Source organism: Pseudopipra pipra, chromosome Z (assembly GCF_036250125.1).
Source record: "Pseudopipra pipra isolate bDixPip1 chromosome Z, bDixPip1.hap1, whole genome shotgun sequence".
Taxonomy (NCBI): domain Eukaryota; kingdom Metazoa; phylum Chordata; class Aves; order Passeriformes; family Pipridae; genus Pseudopipra; species Pseudopipra pipra.
The window spans coordinates 69407557-69430191 of NC_087581.1; the positions used below are offsets into that span (position 1 = coordinate 69407557).

Here is a 22635-nt window from a genome sequence, read left to right on the forward strand (position 1 = left end):
TGAAGGCAAGCACAGCAGACTCAGAGCTCACACCAAACGTGTGCTCCTCCTTCCAGAGGGTCTCCTGTCAGAGCGGCCAGGACCACACCAGTCACCTTGCAGGGGGCAGTGCGACTACCTGACCTGCAGAAGTATCCGGGGAAGAGTGCAGAGGGCAGAAGATCTGCAACATCTCCCACTGAGCAGGAGGAGTAACCTGGCCCTCCTGTGTTCTTGCTCGTGGCGGTCAAGGGTGCAGGGCTGGTGCACACACGGGGCACACTCATTACAGCCACTGAGCCTGTGCAGAGAGGTGGGGGACACACACATCTTTCACTTTTACTGTGACACTTGAACACCCCTCCTCTTAACCGTGTTGCTATCCTTCCTGCTGGAAAAATGTGCCTCACAGCCAAAGATGACCTTCTGCATTCGTTTGTCAGGATGCTTCTAGGAAAAGCCTGAAAATACAAACCTTCTGGGTCTGAAGACAGCATACAGAATGAGTGTCTAACAGACAATTTTTTAATATCCCACAAGACTGAAAATAAGACCAAATCTGAGAGGTATGTTGCTGGAACATTCACATCTACCCAGTCTTGACGCATAAACTTTAATTTTTTCTCTTTGATGTAAAGGCCAGAGACAGGCCATATTTGCAACAATCTCACATCCATAAAGAGTGTGATCTGCCTGGCAATAACTTAATTTCACATGTAATGTACTGCAAATAACCCAATTCACAAGTAGATATAAGTGAGTCTCCACAGGGCTTCTCTGTCCCTCCCACCTTGTGCTCCTGTCCCAGTTCCAGCCAGGGCAGGATCAATTTTTAACTGAAGGGCTTCCAATCCTCTTGAAGGGACATCCAGTTCATATTTGCAAGTGAGAAACGATTACTATGACCAGAATTAGAGGGGTCCTGCCTCCAGCCAGGTGGAGGAAAGGGACAGGTGGATCTATTGGACCATGTGGATCCAATGGCCTGGCACATCAGACCCAGAAGCATATAAGACACCAGCACATAATGTATCCTGATCCCATGGAGATATGTCGAGGCAGAATTTACCTCTATTTCTGTGGTGACAGTGGGATCCCAACAGTTGACTGTACTGGAAGCTGAAGTGAGCCTGACTGGGAACAAATGGCAAACCCCCCCCTTGTGACTGGCTCAGACATCCTGTGCATCTTGGCACAGATTACTTCAGGAGAGGGTATTTCAAGGACCCAAAAGGGCATCACTGGGCTTTGGGAGAGCTGCTGTGGAGACACAGAAATTAGACAGCTGAATACCCTGTTTGGTCTCTCAGAGAACCCTTCTCGTGAGGGATTGCTGATGGTTGAAGAACAGCAGGTACTCATGGCTACCACAACAGTGCACTGTCAACAACACTGCACCAACCGGGACTCCGTGACCCCCATCCATGAGACAATTCCGAAAGTGGAGAGCCAGGGAGTGGTTAGCAAGACTCACTGACCCTTTAACAGTCCTATACAGCCAGTGCATAAATCGAATGGTGAGCAGAGACAGTAGATTATCATGGTCTGAACAAAGTCACACCACACCCACTGCTGCTGTGCCAGACATGCTGGAACTTCAGTACAAGCTGGAGTACAAGGCAGCAGAGTGGTATGTCATCACTGACATTGTCAATGCCTACTTCTCCATTGCTTTGGCAGCAGAGTGCAGGCCACAGTTTGCTTTCACCTGCAGGGACATCCAGTACACCTGGAACCAAGTGTCCCAGGGTTGGAAACACAGCCCCACTATTTGCCATTTGCTGATCCAGACTGCACTGGAAAAGGGTGGGGCACCACCATGTTGACATCACCATGTGGGGCAACACAGCAGGGGACGTTTTTGGGAAAAGGGAGAAGAAAATCCAAATTCTCCTCAGTGCCAGTCATACCATAAAGCAAAGTAAGGTCAAGGGACCGGCCCAGAAAATTCAGTTTTTAGTATCAGAATGGCAAGATGGACATTGTGAGATTCCAATGGACATGATCAACCAAATAGCAGCTATGTCCCCACCAACCAGCAAAAAGGAAACACAAGCTCTCCTAGGCACTGCGGGTTTTTGAGAATGCATATTCCAGATTAGAGTCATGATTGTCTCTATCAAGAGACCTTGAAGAAGAATGATTTTAAGTGGGTCCTGAACAACAACACGGTTTTGAACAAATTGTTCCTGCAGTAGCCCTTGGGCCAGTCAGGATAGGACAAGACGTGAAAAATGGGCTCTACACTGCAGCTGGGAAGAATGGTCCTTCCTGGAGTCTCTGGCAAAAAGCACCCAGGGAGACCTGAGGATGACCCCTGGGGTTCTGAAGTTGGGGATACAAAGGATCCGAGACTTACTACACTCCAATTGAAAAACAGATTCTGGCAGCTTACAAAGGGGTTTAAGCTGCTTCAGAAGGGATTGGCACCAAAGCACAGCTCCTCCTGACATCCCAAATTCCCATGCTGGGCTGGATGCTCAAAGGGAAAGTCCCTACCACACATCATTTCAAAAACAGCCTCACAGACACCTGAGACAGAGAGCACAGTACTGAGTAGGTATATCATACTCCCTATCAAACACCAGCCTCTGGGAAAATTGAACAGTACAATGGACTGTTAAAAACCACATTTAAAACAATGGCTGGAGGAACTTTCAAACATTGGGACCTACATTTAGCAGAGGCCAGCTGGTTAGTTAACAATAGAGGCCCTGCCAATCAAGCTGGTCCTGCCCCATCAAAACCTCCATGCAGCATAGAAGTGGATAAAGTTTATGTGGTGCATACGAGGTCTCTGTTAGGGAAGACACTTTGGATTAGTTCTGCCTCAAGCAAAGGCAAACCTGGGGTGGTTTCTGCTCAAGGACTTCAGTGTACTTGTTGGGTAAGGCAGAGGGAAGGGGAAACACGTGTACCTAGAGGGGATTTAACTTTTGGGTGAGAACAGCCTGTAATGTTGAATTGTATGATACTGGTTGCTGAATGACACTGCCACTGTATGCCATAACCACCATGGATAATGAGTACGGACTCCTCCAGTCCATGACACCAATCATGAGCTCCTGATGCAGCTTGCAACCAGACAACAGTCAGCAGCCCTCCTGCCCTGGAAGATATCTAGTATGGATAGAACCCACAGTCATGGACTAAATGAACTCAACCGACATTTTGGAGTGACAGTCATTGACTAGGGTAATGATACCTGTGCTCATGTTTATATATACATATTTGGAAGGTTTAGGACCTGGGCATGACATAGATAGTATAGAATAAGGAGTGGATAATGTCCTGGTTCCATCTAGGACAGGCTTAATTTCTGCAGTACCCAGGAAGGGTTTACCAGTCACTGAAGTGAGACTGACAGGCCTGTGGCTTCCAGGATCATCCTTCTTGCCCTTCTTGAACATTGTCCAGCTTACAGTCAACTGGGACCTCCCCAGATTCCCAAGACTGTTCAAAAATCATTGAGGGAGGTCTCATGATGACATCAGCTAGCTCTTTGAGTATTTTTGGATAAATCCCACCAGGCACCATAGACTTACAGGGATCCAGCTGGAGCAGCAGATCCCACATAACTTCAGGGTCAACTGGGAATTTAGCATTCTCACAGCCATGGTCTTCCAGCTCAGAGCACTGTGACCCACTGAGTCTATAACTGGTGTTGAAGACAGAGGCAAAGAAAGCATTAAACATCTCTGCCTTGTCTATGTCCCTCTTTCTGAGATGACCATCTTCATCCTGTAACAGGCCAACGAGATTTCTGCACTGACTTTTTCTACTGGTTTATTTAAAAAAACTCTTTTTATTGTCCCCCACAGTACTGGCCACCTTCAACTCCAATTGAGCTTTGTCCTCACAAATTTTCTCCCTACAGTGGTGAGCAGCATCTCAGTATTCCCCCTATGTCACCTGACCTTGCTTTCACTGGGCATACACCTTCTTTTTTTGCCTTAGCTCCAGAAGAAGATCCCTGGTCATCCAAGGCGACCTTCTGCTTCATCTGCTTGACTTCAGACATTTTGGATTTGCCTGCTCCTGTGCCCATAGGACGTGGTGCTTAAAAAGTGACCAGCCCTGATGGACCCCAGCACTTGCAAAAGCATTTTCCCAGGGGACCTTACTAACTAGTTGCCTGAGTAGCCTGAAGTCTGCTCTCCCCATGTCCAGGGTTGGACTCCAAAACGCACTCTGAGAGGGGCTGGAGAAGTCACTCCACCTCCTCCCCTCCTGCAGAGGATGACAGAGGTGCACACTGGAGACACCTGGGCAATGTGGGTCCAGGGTGTGGAAGCAGAGCAAGACAATGAAGGAACAACCCTTCCCAAGTCTCAGACTTGTCACTGAGGCTGCACAACAGCCTCCCACAGCCTGGGGGTAGAATGGGTCTGGGTGGCTGCCATGGGCTCCAAAATGCTCAGCAAACCACAGCTTGTCAGCAAGCCAGCAGCAACAGGGCTGTTACCTTTCACTCTCTGCAAAGTGCACACCTCTATTTCCCCAGGCTTTGGGAGATGCCCTGTCCCTGGCTGCTGCTGCACACTCAGGGCAACAGTAGCTGGCAACTGCTGCAGCTACTCTTGAAACCTCAGAAAAACCCTGGCTTGTTTAAGTCCCACACGAGCCTGGGCATATTTTAGAGAAGGTCATGACTATTAATATTAACAGGAGACCTACTGGGAGCAGAAACCTCCTAAATATGGGCCACAAAGCAATTAGGTGTTGGGTTTCACAATTTAAAAGGAGGGTATATTTAGCATCATGCTTCAGGGCTGCTAAAACCTGGAAGGAGCAGCAGACCTCCCACTGCTGCAGCAGCAAGCACCCTGTGCTGCGCGGGTGCTCCAGCCTGGCTCTGCTCTGCCTGCCTTGGGAGCAGGTAGTTCATGATTATGCAGGCATGTTTCATTTCCACTGCCTTCAGCAGGCAGGACTCTGGGGTTTCCTTGCTCATGGGGTCTGCCACGCTCTCATGGCACCAGTAACCCCTGGAAATGCACTTGTAAAGGGACTGAGAAGTGCATGCACAGCTCCTATATTTGTTATCAATAGAAAAAAGCAATATCCCATTTAAGTAACCTCAGCCAGACGATTTAAACTTATTTTAAATCCCTTTAAACATCGGGACACAGCAACTGTGCTAACAGGCCAGTGCTACACAAAATTGATGTTTTGCCTTCTGAGAAAAAAAGTACTGAAAACAAACATTGTTGAGGCTTGATTCCAGCATAAAAAGGAAGGAAAATTGAAGGGCTGGGTTTTCAAACACTCATGCTGGCAGCTACCAAACTCTCAACAGCATTTTCCACGTGGAAGCTTTTGCTGTTCTGCCTCAGGGAGACACAGAGAGGGGGGCTGCTGAGCCACATCAAACCCTGCCTAAATTTAGTACACTGAACCCAGGCAGAGCAAGCTCCAAAATGCATCAGCCAGAAAGTCTGTGCAGATCAGCTGTGAGCAACACCCTAATTCTCCAGCAGTACGTGGCAGACCAGAAGTCCCCTGCTTACTGTGTGACTGGTCACCTTTTTCCATCTCCTCTGATCAAGGATCATCTCTCAGCAGGTCCACCCAAAGATTTCCCTCTCCAGGAAATGACGCCACTTCAGTAGCACCCGAGTATGGCAGCACACCAAGACAAACTGAAGAGAAAAGCTCTGTCCCAAAAATGCATCACATCTCTCTCTGCACTCTCTCAAGTCCCCACAGGACAACCACTCCAATCAGGACAACGGTGCCAACAGCATTGTTGCTAAAACAAGAACATAAAGTCTGCAAACAGGCTTGTACCTGAGCGAGCAGTCCAGCGTCATGCCTGTGAAGTCAAAGAACTTAAGGTACTCTTCGGCCACAAGCTTGCTGAATTCATTGCTACAAAAAAGCAAAGGAATAAATAAAGGTTATAATTCGAGAATGAAACCCTTCTAGAACCGGCAGAGAGAGTAACGTGGCCAAAGGCCTCATATCAGCACATACTTTTTACCCAAATGCTTTGCCACATCAGAGCGTTTGAATCTGTCCAGATGGTAGAGGCGCTTAGCCAGGCGCCTGGCTGCTTCCAAATTGCTGCTGCTGCCATTGCTGAGATCGTGGCCAAGGGCTCCAGTGGCATCTTTCTCCTGAAGTTCATTGCTCCCCATGGCAGCACTGGAGTCTAACACCACATTCTGCAGCTCAACATCGCTGTGAGATAAAAAGAACATGGAAAACAGAAAAATAAGGTAAGATAACATTCCAGTTTCCTCTTAGGATAGCAGGCAATTAACAGTACAGAGGCAAGATAACACAATGTAGCAAACTGCACTTAATTGAAGGAGCAGTGTAGAACAGGGACATTTATTCAGCAGCCACCAGAAGTTTAAGAGTGTTAAACACAGAGAGCCAAGAACCGACTTTCTGACTGTGGTAAGCATCTACCGCTTACGCTAACTTCAGAGAGAGCTGTTTGCTATTATCAGTCTACAACTGCACCTGAGAACACTGGTTCTTCATTTGCTTCTTGCACTAGTATTTTTTAACCCAACTGCTTGTCTGGTTTGAAGAGGCCCCTGTAAAAATCGGCCATTAGCCAATTTACAGGAGAAATGCATTGATTAAGCCAGGGTGTTCAGTTAATCTGAGCTGAGTCAGCACAAGTCCCTTCCTCATTCTTCTCCAGTTGCCTGGAAACAATACAATTCCCCCAGTCTAAAATGACGCCACCAGAATTCTCAGTGGCTTCTGTGTTGCCCATGAGCAGCGGACATCCCATGGGGAGGCACTGCTAGAAAAAGCAGGACTAGGAGGAAGGAACCCAGTTTGGGGAATGAGAGACACAAGCCATCCACGCCAGCGCCTGGAGAACTCCCTGCTTTCCTCCTGCTCCCTCGTGGTGGCAATTCTTTCCCTCATCAGCTGCTCAAAGCCAGGATGTTCAGCATGGTAATCCCAGGGCACTTTAGATCAATCATGCATTTACAGATTCCTCCCACCACTACTATAGCAGGAAAGCTCTGGTGAGCTTTCCTTCTCCCATCAAAGAGGCAGGAGCCCGCCACACCAAAAAGCACACCCCCACATACACATCCCTGCATACAGGCAGGCTTTTAACTTTAGAAAAACTTCTCTCTGACACTGGCATGAAAATTCTTGCAAAAATCTCAGCACTGTGTGTGTGTGCACTTGACAGCATTTTTATTTTTTAAAAATACTACACAGAAATTCTTTCTACTAAAACCCCATTTACACAGGGCTAATGAATGATCAGCAGGGGTCATGCACAGGGCAGATATGAGTGGAATGAGTTAAAGATGACTTTAAATACATAGCACTTTAAACAACATACCACGGCTTCATACACCACTGTAATCTTCAGAGTTAACAAGCCATGGTTAAAACAACTATTGTTGTGCTCCAGTAATGATTATATAGCCATTTACTCAAATATCTGCTAGCCACTTATTAACCCTTTAAAGATGAGATTTTCATATAAAGTGAGCTTAAAATAAAAATATTTGGCATTCTGCATGCCTCCTTCCACACTAATCATCGACCTGTGTCCTACCTTTCTTCCCATCCATGGTTTGAGAGAAGGAGGTATGCAGTGCTCCTATGGAAAGGAACATTTTATCTGTTTCCATCCTTCCACTGCTGCTAGAACATTATAAATATCACACATCCACACTGTGGGTAAAACTTTCTTATCAAGTATCGGGGGAAAACAGAAATCTAGCCTGTTTTGCAAATACTGGGGATTTAATTTTGCATTGGCTTTAGTGTAAATAAAAAAGTGCTATAACAAAAGGAGGTCAGTCTCAGTGTTCTGAGCAGGGAATTAATACTGTAAATACAATTCCAACAGCATTAACATCACTGACCATCGGCTACCCTAGAAAGAAAAAAAGCCCCTCCCGACATTGTGGAAAATGCCTCCTCAGCCCTTTCCAAAATCACCAGCCAACGTCTGAAATTCTCTAAATTTGGTCTGCACCAAACCTGTGAAGAAAGCAAATTCCAGAGTCCTCTGACACATGCCCCAGTCAAGGCCTTGTCCACTGAAATCAGGCACGACTGGTTCCAAATTCCCAGCTCTAACAACTGACAAAAGCAAGGGATAACCAGGTGAGCTAACGCCATCTACAAGAGTCTTTCACGTACAAATCAAAAGCCATGCCAACTCACAGAGCCTCACTCATAAATCACAGTCCTCTTTCACCACTGCTCTTTATTAAAGGCAGTATTTATAGCCCTGAAAGATGGCCAAAGCTGACAAGAAACATCTGCACCCTGCTAGGAACCAGTGCACTAACGAGAGTCAACGTTACCACAAACCACCACAAGTTTAGAAAGAACGGAAGTGCCAGCATCTGGCACTTAGTGAAATAAACAGTACGGCAGCTCCCAGCTTCTGTTCTGCCTCTCAGAGCAGCGGCTGGGAGAGAAGGAGGAACACCCAGCAAGGAGGAGAGTGCGCTTTTTACCCTGCTCACCAAAAACTAGCCAGCAGGACTTCACAAGAAACCTTATCTTCCAACCTCCCCTATTTAAAGCTTCATCCCGACTGGTGGTCCCCGTACACGTATCAAAGAATAAGGGATGCGTCCTTCAGTTATTCCAACAGTTAATCTGACAGTTGATTAGCTTATTACTTAGTAAGTACAAAAAGGCTGTCACATCATCCATATATGTTGCCTGTAACATAAGCCTCTCGTTCAGGGGAAATGACAGATTCTTAACATTAAAGTGAGACTTCAGTTCTCAAGTGTTTTAGGTGGTGAGAAGCCTCAGTGCTCACACCACTGAGGGAGTAGGAAATGCAGATGCCCTGTGCATGACTATGTAGGCTGTCTTCAGGAAGAGACGTTTTAGTGGGGTCCAAAGGGTGTTACTCAGGGGAAAGGCTGACCTCTCTTCTTATTTTCAAGACTCTCAAGGTGCACCATTTTCCATCTGTACCTCAGTTTACCCAGCTGCTGAACTCAGCAATACTTCCCTCCCCCTGTAAGGTGCTTATATAATGGACTCTAATCAAGAGCTAGGAGCAACCAAGCCTACATACAGGTCTCTCTTCTGCAGTCTACAGTTTCTACACGTAAAGAATCCACAGCAGCATCACTATCAAAACAGAGCCAAGAAAGGGCTTTGTGATGCAGAGCAAGACTGTACACGGATTTTTCATGCAGCTTTACTCTTCATCATATAATAATGAGAAAACTCCAACAAAAGCAGCCTGAAAAATGTAACAGATTACATTCCACCTAATCCTAGACTCAAGGCCAAAAGCGAGTGTAGTGATATTACTAGTAATTGCCTGTACAGCAATGGCTCCTGATTTTTATCCAGGGATACTTATATTAATCTCTGCTATCAGCAAACAGAAAGCAGGCTACAAAAATCCCCATACCTCTCCAGTCTCATAGCACATCAGCTGTGGCCAGAAACCAGGTCCTTAGACCTTCATATTTCCGTCCCCAGCAATACACTCTTGATGCATCCTTGCTCCTTCTGTCAAAACACCTGTGTGTTTGCAGGGAACGCACAGAGGATGTGACCACCATATCCAGCAGAAATCACAGCAATTCAATAAACAGCTGCTGTGGTAAATTCAATGCTTTCTAACAACAGCAGTCACCACTCCACACTCCTGGATGAGACACGGGCACACTGTAAGCTCCATAAAGCTTTCCCATAACAGTTAAGCAGAGCCTGAAACATTTTATACTGTTTTCTTCATTTATGCCATAATTGATAGTTCTACAGTGATTTAGCTCCCAATGTCAATGTATCTCAATCTTGCCATGTACGGCACTTTAGCACACCTGATCTGTTCTAGAATATTCTAGATTCACTTACTCCCCCCTGCCTCCCATCCCAGGTTTCACCAAAACTGAGACTCTACACAGCAATGTATAGTTGAGGAATGGCTGCAACTTCCAGCAAAAAACAGAGCAGGGCCAGTAACTAGGCTGCAAGTGGAAACCTCGGTCTCAGCATGTGCCGTTTCAGATGCCTTAAAAACCTTGAGATGCTCTTCATTTTTTAGCAAATCCACAGAGGAAAAAAAGCTCTGTTTTGTCTCAAGGAATAAAAGCACATCAGCATTTTGCTTCATGGGAGCAAGAGCTCCGATCCACCATGGAGCAAGTGGCCCAGCTGCTAACAAGGAGGTGATGTTCAGAGGTGATGCCACATCCGAGTGGCAGGGTGTGACAACTCAGCCCAAGTGCTGTCCTCCTCTCAGCCACACCAGTGATCCCAGCGTGCCACCGCCTGCCATTTTCACCAGACTGCTGCACAGCATATGCTGTGTGGCACATGGACTCCCCTGGGTGCACATGTTCCTTCCCCAAGGAACACCAATTCATCTGGAATGCACTTCTGGAGGGAGGACACTGGGTGCACGGAGGATTGTACACGGAGCCTGGACAAGACAAGCCTGGGGTTTTCACAGTCTTTTTGGAAAGAAAGGAGGAGGAAACAGAAGGAAAACCAACTTTCTCTCTCAAATAAATGTGCACACCTTTAACATCAGCTCCTCTCCAAGGCAGGCTGTGTCAGGCAAATACAGCAATGATTAAAAGTAAGGAAGGGTGGGGAGGCATTCTGGCACACTGAAAGTAGGGCCAGAAGTAATGTTTTCGGCAGGGGTACAGCATCCACTGAGGAGCCACACTGGAGCTGATAATCACCCTCTGCAGCACAGTGCTGGTCCTGTTGTTTTAAATGCCTTTGCTTCAAGCCTTCTCCTCCTAGTTCTGAAACAGGAAGGCAGTCCCTGAACCATCACCATCAACACTGGCTCTATTTCTAATTCACCAGCCCCTCTAGAAGCAGTTCTCACCTTGAAGTGTGGCAGGGACATCAAAAAAGCAGGTGTGGATGTTCAGCCAGTGACAACCTTCCACATTTCAGAGCCAATAAGAAATAAGCAGTAGCACAGGCTGAATTTTGTTTCAAGGGAGCTGAAAAGCTGTGCTTGAACAGCCGGGCTCTGAAAGGAGTAGCCCCACTGGAGAAAGCGAAGAAATCCCATCAGCAGTGGGATGTGATGAGTCAGTTCCTGCTACAAATGACCCGACCACACAAATGGGCTGGGAACGGCTCTGCTGCAGCTTTACTGCAGCTCCAAACCAGCTTCTTTGGGGTCAGGACAGAGTGAGCACAAAAGCACTTCGAGCAACGATCTACCTTGCCAGTTACCTTCAGCTCCAGGGCTCTTTCAAGAAACAACTGTAGGAAGGGGAAAAAAATAATAAAAATACAAATAATGCCCTTTCCTAGCAGATGACTCAGTATGCTATTTTACTCCAAATGGTTTAATCAGCTTTGAAGTCCTACGTATGGATTCTCTTCAAAGACACGCTTTGAAGTAGATCCCTCTTTGAGGATTGACACAGCTGCACTTTGCTGCAACTCAGTTCAGTGGGGGTCTCACAAGCACAGCATCAGCCAGGACACACGAAGAGAGGACTGCTTCCACAAGCCAGAGCAACCACCAAGCATCCTTTAAAAAGTACCTCAGCCTTGTCACATCACACAGAGAGGAGCAAAGTTAAAAGTAACAAGCCCTGTAATCTCCTAACGGTTATCAATAAAATACATATGCAAAGTCAATTTCAGGGGCTGAAATGCACACACTGCTGCTTAAAAATAACCTCTTGCTTCCTGTAATTATCTGCCTTTTTCTTTGATTAAAAGAATTCCAGCCGATCACAAAAAAGGGAGGTAAGAGCTAGAGCATTCAGAAAATGCCATTTCTCGTAGGCTTGCATACACCAAACGCAGTCGTCGTCATTGCAGGATCACAGCATGAGGACAAGAAGTCCTGCCATATGCAGGGAAAGGACTGCAGTCCTTCCGAGAGACAGCGTGTCCTTTATTACACACACACGCTGGCCCGTTGCCTGAAGTACAAATGTCTTGCTAAAAATACTTTAGGTTTGATTCCCTTTTGACCTCAGGCTCCTTACATCGCTGTGGCAAGGGTTAGCAGTCATAAAGGGACTCTCACCCCATTAATGCCACCATGTCTAGAAAGTGAAAACCTGACCCTTGCCACAGAGGGTATCCAAGGGCTCCCCCTGCAATGCATGCTTCTGGCAGATACAGAGACACGTAGACTGGTCTCCTGAATGCAGCAGGATGGTCCCATGATCAGGATCTGACCCACGTGCCCCCAAATATAAACAAAAAAGAGATCCAAAAAATGCACTGCAAACCCACGAGCTTGCTCAGAAAACACTCAGTCTCAGTGTATCAGTAACCCTCAGGCTCTCCCCTCCGAGCCCACCAGCTCCAGGTGTCAAGAGCCATCCCTGTGCTCAGCACCAGCATGACCTTTCCCCACGAGGCTCCTGCAGAGTCTTACAGGACAGGAGCAAAACTGGGAAGCCACAGATTGGGCTCAGTTTAAGTGTCTGGAGACTGGCCCAGGGAGTGCATATTAATGGGGCAGCTGGTCCTCCCCAGCTAGGAGCCAAACAGATGCATAAAAATACAGGTGTGTACACCTTCTGGTGTAAAGATGTGCAGAGGGAGCACTTCAGCACTGGCACTAGTATCACACAGGAGCTTTACACTGAAACCACGCAGCAAAATGAACCACCTGTCCTCAAAAAGAGTAGTGAATAACAACAAAAGACAAGAGTTCCCCAGTAAAGAAAAAACAACCCCAAACAACCCACAGCTCACCAGCTGTGCTAGCAAGGAGTCTGCACGCTGTGTGCCCTGTTCTTCTCCACCGCTGCTCCAGCATCACATCCGAAGCTATACATGCCTGTACGCCTCCCTGCCAGCTGCCAGGCTCTGTCTCTCTCTATCCCAACAGACAGACGGAGGAAGAAGAGACTTAACCAGCAATAACATGGAGGGGGGGCTTGACTAGCAGCCAGTCGTGGCTAATGGATGAGACACTGCTGCGCTTCGGGACTGGCTCGGAGCTGGCAGAGACGCCTCGGTTTTGGTGAATCAAGGCTTCCTGACCTAAATGGCTTTGACTTTAATGGAGATATGCCAACAGATGCCAGCTTAGAAGCTGAGCTGCTGACAGCTCTATACTGAAGTGCTTTGTGTAGAGAACTGATCAGCTGCTTCACTTTTTTTTTCTTTCTCTTTTCTGTCTCTGTCAGCTCCTGGATTTTTGTTTTGTTTGTTTTATTTTCAGAGGAGGCTGGGAAGTGAAGAGGCAAAAAATCAGCAGCCTTTTTTTTCTCTAAAACAACAGTTTATTTAGGAACTAGAAGCAGCTTTACAAACTCTCACTACACTGGCATTGCAAGCATCTCATCAGACCGAGCAAAGGCAAACTCTGTACATTGTCTCTCCAGAACCTTGATAAAGTGATGCCACATTCCTGCAGGGAGTAGCAAAGTGAACAGTGTGGCTTAACATTTTTGAAGTTACCATGCTGTGCAATAGTGGGGCAAATCCTCAGCTGTCAAAATGCCAGTGGTGTCAGAAATTTGCCCCTGTGGACTGTGCCAGTTCATCTGTACCTGGATCCAACATATCCATGCCAGCACATGGTGCTTAGTAGTGGCTCAGGAACCGACAGATGTGTCAGCAAATGGGCTCCAGCACTTGTCTGCTTGCTCACTAGCTGCAGATGAATCTGATGCATTCGGTCTTCTAGGACAACAACCAATAGCATTCCTCTGAATAAGTTTCTACATCCTGGGCATATGGTTGGCAGCAAATACGAAATATCACCTTCTGAAAGTCCTATGTCTCCTAGGTCTCAAAGTTTGTCATGAGCTGAGGCATGTCTGAAAACCATCCGCTCAGGAACACAGGGATCTCAGCAGATTTCATACGGAGTGAAAAAATTCAACCAGGTCACAAGGTGAATCTTCAAAGGGGAAAAAAAGCTCTACCAGACTGCTGTTGAACAGACCAACAAAATGAATGTATGAAGATTACATGTTGGATATCTACGTATTGAGTCTCATGTCTACACTGAAAAATCAAATACAAGCTACCTTGGACAAAAATACCAGTGTACAAACCGAAAATCAGAATTATAAATGGCATGCAGGATACTGATAAACTGGGAGGAAACTTAGAGAATCAACCTGGTGAAAGGAATCAAAACTGGGTTTATTTGTCAACAAAGTTTATTGTCTCAAAGAAGGAATGGGCAGAGTGCCAACTAAGAAACTGCTGGAAATTATCCATATGCAGAAGAAATAACACCATCACAGGAACTCCTATAAGAGGTCCCAACAATTAAAAGTAACCTGGCACCCTTGGGAATTGCAGTCTGTGTTCTTGTGCTTTTATTCTGAGAATCACCAGATTGCTTTAGGGAGTTTGTTTTCTTCCCCTCTTGAATATATATGTGACTAAATTTGTGTTTGCAAATCTAGGGGAAAAAAATAACAGCACTTCCAGAATTTGCTGAGCACCAGCAGTTCTTTGAAGATGATAGCAGGTGGAAAACATTTAGCATTTTTGAGGATTAGGAGCTGCAGTACAGATTTTTTTTATTTTCTCTCTGGATCCAGAAAAATCTTGGGCAATGTCCTACCAAAAGAGACCACACCTTCCCAACTCAGGAAAAGAAACGCCTTAAAATTTTTTGGTTTGGTGTTCTTTTTTTTTTACTTTTAATTTCTTATTCTGACTCGATCATATAACAGGAGAGCCTGCTCTAAAGAGTGAAGTAAAAGGAACAACTAGAAGAAATTCTGTCTTTAAAGTCTGAAAGTATAAGGATGGAGATCATCATAGAGAGAATTTCATACTACACTTCTAGTCACACTGATGCTCTATACATAGAAAAGATAACTCACTTTTCTCTCTGGTATATCTTACCACTTTGGAAATACATCCCTTTCGTCCCACTCTGACTTGGTGTAAATGGTTACACCTTGTCCAGGCTCAGTGTCTGTGTAGCACCTTACAAACAGTTTTCCTTATTGCCTCTGAGAGTAAGAACAAGCTCCCATATAGGATGGCTGAGCCTTGCTGTGTCTTAACACAGCCCTCCAGCTTGAGAAGGGAGGCGTGCAGCACCTAGGGCATGGGTGCAACAGTGGGGACTGCATGCCTCTGCAGGGACAACACAGAGACAAGGGCACCAAGCACAGCCCAAATGCAATGTCTTTATTGCCACTACAAAGCTTCATTACACTGGCAACCTGTGGGTCAGCACACTTCACGAGGATCCCGTGGTGCCCTGACACACAGGAAGGCTGACCCTTAGCTCTAAAACCTCACATACTACCCCTCCTCCCCCAGCCCTCCCACCTCCTCCTGTGGAAATTTAAGACGACTTCAAACTGCAGAGATTTGGGGCTTTTCTCCCAGAGGAATGATCACTGCCTACCTAGGAAAGAGATTTAAGCCCCTCCCAAAGACACAAAGAGCCGGGACTACTCCCAAAGGAAGGCAAGCTGCACATCCTTCTCCCCCAACCATCCCTCCTCCACTGACCAGGCAGAAAGGGCACCTAAGCTGTGCTAGGAAAGAACTACTTGCAAAAGCAAGCCAGCCTGCCATTTAGGAAGACGTGGGGGCCAGCTGACATCCCCTTGCCCTAAGGAAGCACAGCGAGTCCCTGCCAGAGCCGGCAGGTCCGTCGTACAGCTCTCGCCAGGACTTACTGCGTTTAACCACGGCCAGCAGCTGACAGGGAGGAGGACAGCAGGGATGAAACCTCCAGACACCCAGGAGCCATAGGAACTTGCAGCCCGCAAGCGTCTAATATCTTTTTTTCCTCCTTTTTTTTTTTTTTTTTTTTTCAGTTCTGAAGGCATGTGACCGGCCTTCACATACCAGAGCTGACCCCTCCCAAAGCCTGCGATTTCCTAAGAGCCGAGAAGGATGTTACCCTCCCGCTTATTCATTACAAGACCAGGTTTCCTTGCCCTTAACGCATCAAAACCTCACTCCGCCCAGGGTCCGCGTGTCAGCTCCGCACCGGATCCCTCCGGACAGGTGCAAAAGGGGCCGTGGTGCTCAGCTACCTGCTATGAGGAGGACGTGGCCACGGGGAGACCAGGCTCTCCTAAATGGCACACGGCTTTCAGTTTTCCAGGTGTAAAAGCACCAGCTCTTTGCTCTCACATCCGCCGTCCCCTTCTGCACTGGGCCGGGAAAGAGCTGCACGTGTTTCACACTGTTCCCCCATAAACAAGCGCTGGCACTGGGAAGCTCCCTCCCCACACACTTTTCATGTCACCGAAACACCACGGCACGGGGCACTGCTGACGTTTTGGTTTCGGTTTTTGCTCGCTCGGGTTGGCAGCGCCGTTTCTGGAAAAAAGATGGGGCTCATGCTCCTTGCCCGTCCCGCACTGCCACGTTGCCTTGCTTTGCTCCCAAACCCCTCCACCCCTTACCACGCATCCCAACAAAATTCCACCCCCCCCTTCGCTTTGCACTTGCCAGTATCCACATGCTGAGACCCCACAGCTGCCCCCACCCCTATGGGAGGGGCTCCTCCCGCCGCTCTCCTGCCGGCACCGCCCTCCGGAGCCGGGGCTGGGAGCGGGGGGAGCCGGGGAGCGCTCGGGGGGAGCCGGGGAGCGCTCGGGGGGAGCCCTCGGGGGGAGCCCTCGGCCGGGCAGCGCGCAGGGAGCGCAGGGTCAGGCACGGCGGGGCGGAGGGCTTGCCTCCCCTGCCTCCTCCTCCTCCTCCTCCTCCGGGAGGGCTGGAGCACTGCGGTGGGTGCCCCCCGTTGCTCTGCAGCGCCAGGCAGGCGCTACGCGTGAGGAACTGCGGCCCCGAGGCACCGCCGCAGGCTCACGGCACCGCCGGAAAGGAGAACTTCGGCGGGAGGGAGGCAGAGGTGCCGCAGAGCCTGCCGTACACGTATCACACACGTGGACTTAAACGAGTCTCGGATCGCTTCAGGCAACACAACCGCGCCCGCAAACTCCGTGAGCAGACACGGCTCCCAGAGGCTGTTTCTGGTTCGCCTGAGCATCGCCAGGACACACCGTCTTGACGCCTCAGCGAACAAACCCCGCGCCACCCCCCAGCATGCACGCAGCGCTCCTCACTCACGAACTGCAGCGCCGTGATTCCTCGCTGGTTCCAACAAAACAGCACACGCGGCCTGTCAGTCACCTGCACAACACCACATACACATCTGGTGCGACCGCAACATGATACTCAGAATACCGGGCAGGGAGGGGTCGTGTTGGCTATCAGGTTATTGCTGGGAGGATTACTCTGTTGGCCATATCCATGACTGGCCATACTGCTGCTTTCTCTATTGGCACCTACCTTAAGTGAGCCCTCGAGCCTTGTCCCTAACAGAGCCTGCAGACCACACCAGCACAGCTTCCTAACAAACCCGCTGCTGGGGACACTTCTTTGGGTTTGGGGTTTTTTGGGGGTTTTTTTATTTGTTAAGGGGAGGAAAAAAAAGAATTTAAAAACCCTCTGTTGGTTTATCAGTAGGACTGCAAATTTAAACTAAAATTAATTCCTAGTGAAATCAACATTAGCCAGGCACCTAATGAGACTCACCTAAGTACACCTTGTCTTTGTGGTAACTTTTGTCTTGATGAGCCAATGAGGGTCTTACTTGAAAATATCTTCTAGATGTTAGATGCTGCAACAATGGGGTAACAGAATCAGGGTCTGTATGCACTACTTGTCCTCCACTGCCCAATTTCATGTCTCTGGTTTTGGTATAAGTAAGGAGCTGCAAGTGCCAAGACTGACCTCAGTTTCTGGCTTCATAGAGGTTATTGCAGGTTAGCAGTCACTTATTGCCTATTGTCACCATGCATGCACAAGATTTAAGCACCTTTTTTACTGTAGGATTGATGCAAAAATATTTTAAACTTCAAAGTCCTTCTGCCTTTGGTTTAAGAGCAAATCTTTAATCCATAAACTTAACAAAACTACTTCTGCTCCAAGGACTTCTTTCATGCTAGCACAAAAGTAATAAAACAGATAAAAGATCTACCACTGCTGACTCCCAGGAAAGCTCAAATTAGTTTCATCTAAGGGAGTAGTCTAAGGACTCTTAGATAACATCCCGTCTCTGGAAGATGGAGACCAGAGGCATTTTTGTTACTCACAAGTCCCTCATCCCTTTGCAGATGAGTGGCACCCTCACCACTCTGCAGATTATTGCTTTTGACACAACCTCCCACTTTGTCTGTGGCTGCCTTTCGCTCTCCCCACCCTCTCTGACAGCACACGAGGAAACTTGGCTTAGAATGAGTTTGTACAATTGTACAGTATTTTCAGCCTACTTTTTGCTTCTCACGTGACTCTTTCTTTTAATAGGTTTTCTTATCTCTCCCTTTACCTAAACGGAAATTATTAACATTTTTGCAACACTGCCTCCTCTCTCAATAAGTAACTACTGCACAAATCACAGCCACACCTAACAATCTCTAGTCCTGTGAATGTGGTGGGAGCAAAACCTCATCCCAGCTGAAGTAATGCTCAAAACTCCCACCGACCTCAAGATAGGAAAAGCTATGCCCAGAGCCACACCTTTAACATCCAAATCACAAACTGCATTTGGACAACTCATCCATGTGCATAGAGTGTTACTGCTCCTAAAACTGCCGCTGATAATTTCAGGTAGGGATTGGAGCTCAAAAAGGTTCATCTGTAACCAGTAACTAACTCCTCCAGAGACAGGAGGAGATAGATTTGACAATACCAGGCAGACTTTTATCAACACAAGTATCACCAATAAACCTTCATATAATGAATTTCCACTTTTCTAATGAATGGCAGGTTTGGATGGCTCACTTCTCTCCTGCAGCTCACTCTGTCACACTGGAAATTATTCTCTGTAGAAAATCTGCAGTATTGAAAGAGAAAAAACTACACTCTGCAACAGTACACTGAAGTAAACAGAGACTGGGGAAAAATCAGCAGGCACACAAAAAGCTCACCCACTGCTTTTACCTTTCCAGATGAGGGACTTCTGTGACATCTCCTCTGAAGAGTGTTTTGCTTGTATCCTTTAAGCCATTGGTGATGCCTTCACCACATCCCTTCACCTCCCTGTCAGGGACATCTGGCTGCCCCAAAGCTGACGTCCGATCTAAAAACTGTCCACCCTCCTTCATGCGCTGCTGGATCATGGGAGTGAGTGGCATCTCAAAGCTGAAGTAGCTGTCAGGCTCCGAGTACAACGTCTCCAGTGACTCTGCACTGTAGTATAAAGATGCGTTGTCTAGGATGTTTTCGAACTGTGAGCTGTACAGATCAGTGGAGACGTCGGAGTGCCTCTGCCCAAGGAAATCTTCATATCCTCCTGCGGCTGCTTCGCCCTCCTCCGTCATCCTGAAAATTAACCAGAAACAGCACGTTTCAGCTTGGGGGCAAGGTTTGGGCTTCTGGTTGAACCTTCTCGCACTTTCCGCCTTTGTGAACAGAAAGGTCAGCGCGGCTTTGTGCAGGAGAGGGCACTGCAGGTAAAATGCTAGCTTCTCCTCGCACCACCTCTGTTTATGACTGGCACCATCTCCCTCTCTGGGGACATAAAAAGAAACAATCTTCTGGGTAAAAGAGGGGGCTGGGGGACAACCTAATGTTGTCTAACAGAGAAATCAGCTGCTTATGTGCAAAGGAGAAAATGCACTCACATACACATAAGGTATGTCCCAACACCAGTGCCATGCCAGAGGCTGCACATCTTGGAGATGTGTACTCAGACAGAGCCTCTGCCCCGAAGGATAGTTTACTAGCTCCTAGGACTGGGGTCTTCAGCAAAAAGCTGAAGGAAATAACTCCAAAATGCAAAGGGAAGCAAGTGCAATTAAACACATGGAGCCAGGAGAACCAGATTTGAAGGGAGAAGACTCAGCCTGCTTGCTGATTTACAGGGGAAGGTGCAGCATCCCCCTGCAGAAGAGTTTTCTTCTCTGCCACATCAAATACAGTGGGGCTCCTCACAGCACATGCCAGAGGTTAGGGCTGCCAGCCTGAGTAATCCCGTGTGCTAGCCAAAGCAAAACTCCACATATCCCATGGTGCAGAGTCAGGAGAGCCTCCCTTGCTGAGATCCTGTTGTCTCATCAGCAAACAGCTCAACAGGTCAGAGCGGGCCCGGTTTGCTCAGAGCACACCAACTTTGTCAAAGATGTGCATCAGGAAAGAAAGCAAGCAAATCAGGATGCTCTCATAAAAAGCAGAGCACACTTCTTGCAGTATGTATAGCAAAAATTCTATTAACATAGATAGATAGATAGATAGACAGATAGATAGATAGATAGACAGATAGATAGATAGATAGATAGATAGATTGATATAGAAAGCACATCACAGCATTTACTCTCTTATACTCTACAAGGCCCTGGATAAAATGTCTTTATTATCTAACCTCTCCGAAGTGCTCACACTGTTCTTGCTCAAACTCTGCCTGAAATCAGAAAATCTGGCCAGGCGCATATGGGCAGGCCTGCATGCTGCCTTATTTAATTACATGTCATGTCTGGATCCCAACTACACCTGCTACAGATGCCTCCTCACACAGACATCACTGTGCAAACAGCAAGACGTGTTTATGTTTCAAAACCTGAGACGGACTTCAAACTTCAGCAAGGTGGTGTGTAGGGGATTCAGTCCGAACTTCATGCACTAGCCACCACCAGACAGGAATCACTACCACAGACACCACACTGAAGGCAGCAGACAAACATTTGTTGTTTCTCATTAGTTCCTAAAGAGCTAATACCACCCGACCCCTGCACCCCTCCAAGCACGTCTCACCTGCCCTGGCCTCTCACTAGCACAGACGTCTCCTCCTCCACACGGTTCTTCCTGTCCTTCATGGAAACTTCATCCTTCTCACTTTCATTGGGTGGAGCTAGAGGAGTGGCTCCAGATGCAGCAGGTCCCAACCTTGGGTCCTCACAGACCTCACTCCACGCGCTGTCTGGAGAGGAGAGCAGGCCTGGAGAGACCATTGGTGATGCAGGGTGGCTGGATGTTTTGGGGAATGCCTTTCTCTCCACAGACAGAGAGTCCACCAGTGAGTGCTTCTTTCTTCTCTGCTCCTCAGCTTTCTGCAGCCATAAAATCTCCACCCCTTGAAATTCTACATGTTTACTCACAGCTGCTTCTTTAGCGAGCCTCCTCTCAGGACCCATTTGCATTTTACCTTGACTGTACCCCGAAAACTCCTCAGAACATGCCCACCCATCCACTCTCCTGGCTGCTTCCCGGTTAGTCACAGATGGTCTGTGACAGCTTTGTTCCTGCACTGCATGGACCTCGTCAGCCTTATTACTAATGGCTTGCAAGGACTCAGACTGCTTTTCTCCAGTCCATATTGGAGCCAGATCTTCCTCTACGACCAAATGCTTTCTTTCCTCAGCTGTTCGTTCAGAAGGAAGAGGCACGTCTGAGAGTTTTTCTTGGCCTCCTGGAACTGGTTCTCTGGCTGCCTGCACATTTTGGCTGCCAGTAACACTCTTTTTTTCCATTTGCGTCTCTGAATCGAGAGAAGTATTTGCTCTCTCTTGCACCTTTGCTGCTTCTAACCGTCGAGAGATTTTCATAATCTCTGGCAGGTTACCCGCAGGTTGCACACCTTCTTCTGGGGCGTGCAGCTGAGCTGCCCCAGCATCAGGTCTCGGATTATCTGCAGGAGCTGCACACTGAGGAACGGGCCTGACGTGGTGGTGACTGTCCCGTCTTTCTGGACGGCGTGTCACAGGCTCTGCGTGGCGTGTCGGTGAGGCTGTCGGCTCCTGTCTGCTTGGCTCCACGGTGCCGTACTCTGGAAATTCATTGATGATGGTATGAGGAAGCAAAGTGCTGCTTCCACGGCCACTACCTGCAAAGAGAAAAAAAGAAAAAAAAAAAAAAAGAAAAGAGACCCTGGATTTATCTTCCACATGCACAAAGTAAAAAAAAGCCTGACCTCCCTTCCGAGGCCTCTCCTAAAAGAGTAACTACACTCTGCCCAGCAGGGAAAATACCGTTCAGTTTAATTCACTTCTGAACACTCTCACAACTGCAGTTATCCAGAGCTGGTCTTTTTACATAGGAGTTTTTGGGCAGCCCTGCTTTGAGAGTGTGCACTACAGAGGAAGGAATGCTAGAAATGTCTGCTACACTTCAGAAAGGGTCCCTGTGGCCCAGGAACGGTCTGAGGCCACAGGCCAGGCGCACAGGCTGAAGAAAGCAGATATTCAGAGGTCTGACATCCATCCAAAGAATGCACCACACATGATGGTTTTACTTAAAAAAGAAGGTTTTAGATCATTTTCACTTTTAAAGGTGAAACACTGGGGAAGATAATCAGCCACACTCCGCATGTTCCACAGCCTTGACAAAACCAATTAGCTAAATTACAACGCAATTAATGAGCAATTCAACTTTATGCCAGCACTTCCTTTAACAACTCAGGTAGCTGAAGGTCATTTTGCAGTGGTGGATGCACACCAAGCAGTTCCCATTTGCTGTTGCAGCAAATACGCTGCTGCACAGAAAGCTTACCACCCCTCCCTTCCTCATGCTGCTTTTCCAACTGATGTAAACAAAGCAGGAGCAAAAATGGATGGTCCCATTTTCAAAGTGCCAAGCACCCAGTGGCTCCCATTGTTGTGGGTAACAGAGGACCATCTGTCCTCAGAAGGACCTCAGGGATCGCACAATGACGGATACTTGGCCACCTTATGTCATGGCCCAAGGAGAAACTGAGCTCTTGGAAAAAAAAGCAAAACAAAACAAACCAACAAAAAAAAAAAA

General features: G+C 47.6%; 1 protein-coding gene across 4 annotated transcripts in view; it reads right to left on the reverse strand.

Annotated features, from left to right (window-relative positions):
* Positions 1–22635, reverse strand: part of PSD3 (pleckstrin and Sec7 domain containing 3) — a 113521-nt gene that overhangs the window by 66199 nt on the left and 24687 nt on the right. For 2 of the 4 annotated variants that reach the window (XM_064642316.1, XM_064642317.1), the window contains 4 exons: positions 20650–21718; positions 18841–19221; positions 5956–6162; positions 5770–5850 (listed from right to left, as the gene is read on the reverse strand). In XM_064642316.1, coding sequence (XP_064498386.1) covers positions 5770–5850; positions 5956–6162; positions 18841–19221; positions 20650–21718 — 1738 coding nt within the window. Of the gene's footprint in view, positions 1–5769; positions 5851–5955; positions 6163–12648; positions 12734–15560; positions 15581–18840; positions 19222–20649; positions 21719–22635 lie in introns of those variants that run through there. The other 2 variants (XM_064642319.1, XM_064642318.1) reach the window with 2 other exon arrangements.